The sequence below is a fragment of the Condylura cristata genome, unplaced genomic scaffold (assembly GCF_000260355.1).
Source record: "Condylura cristata isolate star-nosed mole 26May11 unplaced genomic scaffold, ConCri1.0 scaffold00002, whole genome shotgun sequence".
NCBI classification, from domain to species: Eukaryota; Metazoa; Chordata; class Mammalia; order Eulipotyphla; family Talpidae; genus Condylura; species Condylura cristata.
In genome coordinates, this window is record NW_004567103.1 from 2,788,904 (window position 1) to 2,795,692 (window position 6,789).

At 62.1% G+C, this 6,789-nt stretch overlaps 1 protein-coding gene across 1 annotated transcript in view; it reads right to left on the bottom strand.

Moving 5' to 3' along the window:
• Nucleotides 1-2,792, bottom strand: part of CHRND (cholinergic receptor, nicotinic, delta (muscle)) — an 11,789-nt gene extending 8,997 nt beyond the window's left edge. Inside the window, exons 1-4 of the mRNA XM_004674767.1 lie at nucleotides 2,697-2,792; nucleotides 926-1,072; nucleotides 659-714; nucleotides 51-171 (exon numbers count right to left, since the gene is read on the bottom strand). Of these exons, the coding sequence (XP_004674824.1) occupies nucleotides 51-171; nucleotides 659-714; nucleotides 926-1,072; nucleotides 2,697-2,792 (420 nt within the window). The remainder of the gene's footprint in view (nucleotides 1-50; nucleotides 172-658; nucleotides 715-925; nucleotides 1,073-2,696) is intronic.
• Between the last annotated feature and the right edge of the window lie 3,997 nt (nucleotides 2,793-6,789).

A 6,789-nucleotide genomic window follows, 5' to 3' on the forward strand; every position in this document is an offset into this window, starting at 1 on the left:
GGGGTGCCAGGCCAGAAGCTCCCTGCAGCCGGGCGCCAGGGCCGGCTCACCCCCTGCTCTGGGCCCTTGGCCCGCAAGCCCTCCTCTGGAGGAGGCTTATTCCAAGTAGAAGGGGGAAGAGGGGGCGCAGAGAGGAAATATGCCTGTCCCGGGGGGCCTTTGGCGGGACAGCTGGGGAGGGGACGCAGGAACTGGGCCCTCATTCTCATCTGCCCCTGGAGCCAGCCCCTGAACACAGCCACAGGGGTGTAGACTCTCGGCTTCCCCCTCCCGGCATCCTGCTCCCCAGGGGGTGACTCCATACAGCACCTCTGGGGGGAGGGGGGCGGACCAGACTCAGAACATGTCAGGGGGCCTCCAGAGTCGCCCTGCAGAACCAAGAGAGTGGACACTGCCAAGTCCTGCCCCCTTGTGTGCGGCCTTACCCTGGTGGGTCATGGTACCGCTGAGCTCGATTGGGGTCACCACTAGCACCCATTTTAGCGTAGAGGAAGAGCTCAGAGAAGTTGAGTGAGTCTACTGGGAAAGAGCGTCCCGCTGCAGGGGAGCAGCCCAGCAAGCAATTGGGGCTCACACCTGGATGAGTTGATGCCCCTAGCCAGGTAGCCGACACAGAACATGGTGCTGGGGTGCAGCCCAGGCCCAGGGCCCTCGGCACCTGTCAGCGCTGAGCAGCAGCACCCGGGCCCCCCTCAGTCTCCTCTCCAGGCCCGTCTACAGGGAAAAGATGGAAGGGGGTTCAAGATTGGAGGGAAAAGCCTCCCCCTGCAATGAGGGTCCCCCCCATACCCTCCTTGACCGGCCCCCTTTGCAGGATCAGGCAGCATTTTGCTCAGGTGAGATGCTTTACCACCGGCCTTCCCTGAGGCCATCCCACAGGCCATGCCCACTCCTGCGGCCGCCCAGCCTTGGCCCGGCCCCAGACCTCCGAAGAGTGCCCCCAGCGCACGGCGCCGGTGGGGGGGCTCCCGGAACCCCTGAGGCAGGCACACAGGGGCGCGGCCCCCGCGGGGCTCACGGGTGTCCACAGGTGCACCAGGGCCAGGTCATTGTGGAAGGTCCGCGGGTCAAGCTGGGAAGGGCGGGCGCTCAGTCCGCGGGGCGTGGGGTGCTCTTCTCAGTTCCGAGGACCTAGGAGCTGCCCTCTCACCTTGGGGTGGGGCAAGATGCGGCTCACTGACAGCTCCGTGGCTTGCTTCCCGGGGCCCCTGGGCCGGCGCCACAGTCCACAGAAGCTGTTCGGGGCCCTGGCAGGGCAGTGGTGGGGGATCAGCCTGACCGTGAGGTGCCCAGGGGTCTCCGCTCTCCACTCAGGAGCACCCCCAGCGAGCCCGCACCCCGGCCTGTTTCCTCTCCCGGGGCATAGCTGGGGTGGGGGGTGAGTTGGGAGTGGGGAAGAGACGGCGGGAGCGGGTGGAAAGCTGGGGGCCGCGCGCGGGGTTGGGGGGGCAGTGCGGCCGGCTGAGCGCCGCCAGGGGGCAGCAGAGACCGGCTCTCGGGGCCGCCGCGTGCCAGCCGCCTGCTCCACCACCCAGAGACCTTGGACAAGTTGAACCCGTTGGGGATCAGGTGGGCAGGGCTCTCGGGGGGGCCCCACGAAGCAGTGCGGCCGCGAGCACCCAGACGCCGCAGCCTCGCCACCAGGGCCAGGGCCCCAGCCGCTGCGCTGCCCCCCACATGCGGCCCCCCACGATGCGGCCCTGAGCCTGTGCGCGTTGACAGAGCTGGGCGCCTCTCTCCATCGAGTCCTGGGGAGGTGGAAGTGGCTGGGACACATCCTGGCCACCCCCACCTCGGAGGCCCCTCCAGGTCTCAATCCTGGCTCCTCAAGACTTTCCAGCCCTCCCTGGCTCAGGGGGTCCCGGAGGAGTACTGGAGGCCTGGGGTGCCCAGGTCCTGCTGAGAAGCAGACCTCTGAGGCTCCTTGCCACCTGGTGCCCTTCCTCCACCTCAGACTCTCCCCCGTCTTTCCCCCTCCTTCCTCCCCCCACATCTCCCCAGCATGCAAGGTCTGTCTCGGCAGCCAGAAACTTCTCAAACAGGCCAGGCTGTCCTGCCCCTGGCCTTTGCAGGGCCCCTCAGAGGCACTGTGTGGGCTGCGCCCTACCCCCACCCCCCAGAGGGAGTGAGGCCCGAGGGTGCTGCCCCGGCAGGTGGCCCAGGGTCAGGCTCCCCTGGCAGGAGGCGCTGTGGCTGCCACAGCCTGGGCACTCACACAGCCTGTGTCCAGGGCCGCTCGCGCCCTCGCCCCCGGGCGCTGCGCTGGGCAGCCTGCAACGCCTTCGTCCCCTGCGTGGACAGGGCTGATGACATGGCCTGACGGTCACGTCGGTGGGGGGGACTTCGGTGGGGCGCCCTGCCTGGGGGCCCCAGGACAGCATGCGGGGCTCGGGATCAGCCTACAAATCTCTGCGATGCCACTGAGCTGGGAGGCGCCGCTCCTTCAGAACCTAGAGGGGCAGGCGGCCGAGAACTCAGCGGATTGACCAGAGCAGCTGGCGTCCAGTGGCCCACCTTTGGGCCCAGAGAGCCCTCTGCCTGGGCCCTCTGTCCCCCGAACCGAAACCTTCCCAGAGTGCCCCTTCCCTTCCTGCCTCCCACCGCTCTGCCCGAGTGGAAGCTCAGGTTCCCCTGGCCCGAGACAGACTTCCTCTGTGCCTCCCACCGGCCGCCCCCTCAGACCACCCCAGGCTCACCTTGCAGGGTGCCGGGGGCAGGTGCATGTACAGTGGGTGCCCATGGGTGAACCCCAGGTCCTGGAGACACAGCGGCAGCAGCACAGCCAGCAGCATGGAGACCCTGCTGCCCCACCCTGGGGCCCACCCTGTAGGCTCTTCCCGTCTGCCTGCTGCCCGCTGCTTTCTGCCCCTGAGCACTGGACTCCTGCCCCTCAGACCATCTGACCCTATGCTCTTACCTCCAATCCACCAGCTTCCTTGGGTTTGCACCTCCCCCGGCCCTTAGCTCCGGAGCTCACGGGCACATGAGGCTTGGGCACTCTATAGGGGTTGGGCTGGGGGCACAGAGGCAGGGAGCCAGGCTTGGGGCAGGGAACAGGCTCGTGGGCTTGACCCTCACCTTTGACCTCCTCACTGGTCAAAGGAGCCCTTGTTTCTGCAGCTTCATCAAAGGAGGCCAGGCAGAGGGGGGCTGGTGGGCAAGACTGGCCCCATCCCTGGGGGGCGGGGTCCCATGTGCCTAACTCCTCTCTGGAGGCAGATACTCCCGGATGGGGCAGGGCAAGGGGGACTCAGGGTCCCCGGAAGCCCCCTCCAGGAGGTGCCAGAGCTCCCGGCCCCTCCGCTCCTAATTGCTTGGCAGTGTCCCTGCCCAGTGTGGGCATTTCCAACGAAGATCAAAGCACCCTAATTAGTGCGTAATTGCCACACTGGGGCACTGGGGCGGGAAGCAGCACAGGCAGCGGAGCTGGGGTGGCCCGAGGGAAGCTGGGACATGACAGGGCCCGGGGCCGGGTTCCGGGAGCGCAGCCCCCCGCAGCTCTCCGGCCCAAATTATTCTCCGTGCTGTGGCCTGGGTCCGGCAGGAAGGAGTCTGGAGTCCCACGGGAAGGGCCGCCGTGGGCAGCTCTCCGGAAACCATATTCCCACCTGTGGCGGCAAAAGTCCTGCCTCTCAATTCCTGCTGGTGGTCACCTGCTGGTTGGTCTCAATTCCTGAGGTGGCGAGGGCCAGGCTGGTCTTTTCCCAAGCAGATTCAGGTAGGCTGTCACCTGGGAAGAGCTTGTCCTTTCTTCTCCAGCCCTGGTTCCTTCTGTTCAGGTAAATGAACCTCTGATGAGACCCATCCCCCTTCCCCTGCCACCCCCCAACCCCCCGCCACCCCACGCCAGAGCCCCAGACCTGCAGAGAGAGCGCAGGGCAGGAGGTCTGGGGCGGGATTTGCTGGCTGGGGTGTAGCGGGAATAGGCAGCTCAGGTTGGTCCTTCAGCCGCTGGGGCAGAGAACGCAGCATCTCTGTTCTTTCCCGAAGCTCTCCCCCCTCCGTGGCTGGGTTCACCACCCCGCGCCCCCCACCCCGCCCTCCACCTCTCTGGGGCCTGGCCACGAAGCGGTTCCCATCCTCGGGGCTGCGGTTCCCCACCCGGGGCGGGGCTGGCGTCCACGGGTGACATGCTGGTAGCTTGCAATCACCCAGGTGGGAGTATTCACAGCGTGGAAATCAGCAGAGGGCCAACTCAGAGCTCTATGTCCCGGGAAAGCCCGTCCACACGTGCTCCCCCAGCGACCCCTCACCTCCCAAGGTAAAACCTCTGAGTCAGGAGCCCATAAAAATTCGGCTTGGGGCCCTCCCTGGTGGCGCAGCGAGTTAAAGCACTGCACTGAGAAGCTAAAAAGCCACTTCCGGCATGAGTTCGATTCCCGCCTGCCCCGGAGGTGACCACATGGCGCGGCAGACCTCTCCTGTCCACTCGCTGCTCCCCTCAGCAGTGGACTTCCTCGATCTGCCTGTTCTGCTCCCCACTCTGTCTCTGGTGAAGCCTCTCACCGCCCCTGAGCCTCTGGCCTGTACCCCAGTTCTGTATGCACAAATAAATAAATCTTTAAAAAAAAAAAATTCGGCTTGAACTTGGACGGTGGGGTGGATTTCATAGGCTTCACTGGGGGTAGTCATCACCCCTCTGCACCCCGCTGGGGCCCGTGTCGAGCAGGGCTTGCCTGTCTTTTTCATCCAATCTCCAGGTTCTTGACTAGCTCACCAGGCCTGAGTTCATTTTGTGATAAAAGCAGAATTCTAAGGGATCAGGAGAAAGAGCATGCAAGCAGCAGCCCTCTGCCCTTGTCTTCTGGAGCCTTCTCCACAAAGGTTCCAGGCCCTTCCTCTGCTTGCTGTCAGCTGTTTCCGCGAATTCCTCCTAACGCCTTCCAAGTTTTGAAAGATTTATTTAATTTTACGCATACAGAACCGGGGTACAGAGGTGTGGGGCGGTGAGAGGATTCACCAGACACAGAGTGGGGAGCAGAACAGGCAGGTTGATGGGGGGGTCCACTGCTGAGGGAGCAGCGGGGAGACAGGAGGGGTCTGCGGCGCCCTGGGGGTCCCTCCCTGGCCGGGCTGGACTCCGCAGCCACCTGCTAGTGCTGCACTCTGACCGCCGTCCCCACGGAGGGCCCTGCCGCCCAAGTTCCCCTCGGCGTCACAGTCACACTTCCCGGCCTCCCTCTCAGAAGATGTCCCCTTATTGATACTGCCATTCTTCTTGCTTTCAGACCACTTGTTAACTTGAGGTGAGGCTGTCGTTCTAGAAAACTCTAAGAAAGGAAACAGGGAAAGTCCAGGACTCCAGGGTCTTCTTTTCCGGGGCTTGCCCTGAGCATTATGTCCCTGTATTTTCTTGTAAGATAAATTAAAATTAGATTTAATAAGTCGTGTTTAAAATATTCAGTCAGGCCCTTCCTGGTGTCGCAGCAGGTTAAAGCACAGCACTGAGAATCTAAAGTCGCTTCCGCCTGCCCCAGAGGTGACCCACAGGGCGCAGCAGACCTCTCCTGACCCGCCCGCTGCTCCCCTCAGCAGTGTACTTCGTCGATCTGCCTGTTCTGCTCCCCACTCTGTCTCTGGTGAAGCCTCTCACCACCCCTGAGCCTCTGGCCTGTACCCCAGTTCTGTATGCACAAATAAATAAATCTTTTTTTTTTTTTTAAATTCAGTCAGATCCTTCTTGTGGCAGGATAGCTGTCAGTTTGCCTCTCTAAACTTCTGTCTGCATCAGTGCTAAATAAGATTTCTGGAAATGGTGGTGATTCACTAATTATGGCTATTTCTGATAGCAAGCGAGATTTATTTTTATTTCATTTCACTTTTGACTTTCTTCTTTGTGATTTCCTGGGTTGCTTGAATTCTTTTAAGTCAGCAGGTAGCACTTATGCATATGCAAAACATCAAGATAAAAGAAAAATGCAGAGCATGCCCTAGAAAGCTTCACAAGGGCGGGCTGTATATTTCAGCCAGCAGAAGCTGGGTTCAGCACCGGTCAGTATAGGCCAGTGTGTTAAACCTCTATGATAACTGCTTTTTAAAGACTTATTTATGCATATAAGACCTGGGGTACAGGCCAGAGGTGTAGGGGCAGTAAGAAGACTCACTAGAGACAGAGTGGGGAGCACAACAGGCAGATGGACTGAAATCCACTGCTGAGGGGAGCAGCGGGCGGGTCAGGAGCCGTCTGCTGTGCCCTGGGGGCCCCTCCCTGGCCGGGAGTGGCTTTGGAGCTTCATAGTGCTTTGCGCCACCAGGGAGGGCCCTCCATGATAACCGTTTGAGGCAGGGATCATCAGGCCCATTTTACAGAAGAGGTCGACAAGGCCAGGCCCTCATCAGCAGAACAGGAAAGAGCAGAGCTTGAAAACAGCTGGGCCTGCTGCTGAAGACGGCGCCCTTGACCACAGCCCAGGCCTTGGGGGCTGTGCTGAGCAGCTCAGGGCTTGACCAAAGGTGCAGATTCTTCTGGAATCCGCTCCCTGGCGCGGTCAGGAGGGGAGCTGAGGCCTTTGATAGCTCTTGGGGCTGGGGTGAGGTCTGCAAATGGCAGACGAAGCTGGTGGGAAGGGCCGGGAGGAGCTGGAGGGAAGAAGACAGGAGAAAGCAGGGTTCCGATGCCACCCAAGTCCCTAGAGTCCGCCGTGCAGTCCCAGGTCGGCTGCATTCCCCACGGCCCTAAGCCTGGGAAGACCCTGCCGGCAACTCAGCCCCTCTCTCCTTTCTGAGCCCAGTTGCCAGACATGGAGTAGAAGGGCCCTGCCCGCTCCCCTCTGCAAGGCCTCACAGCTT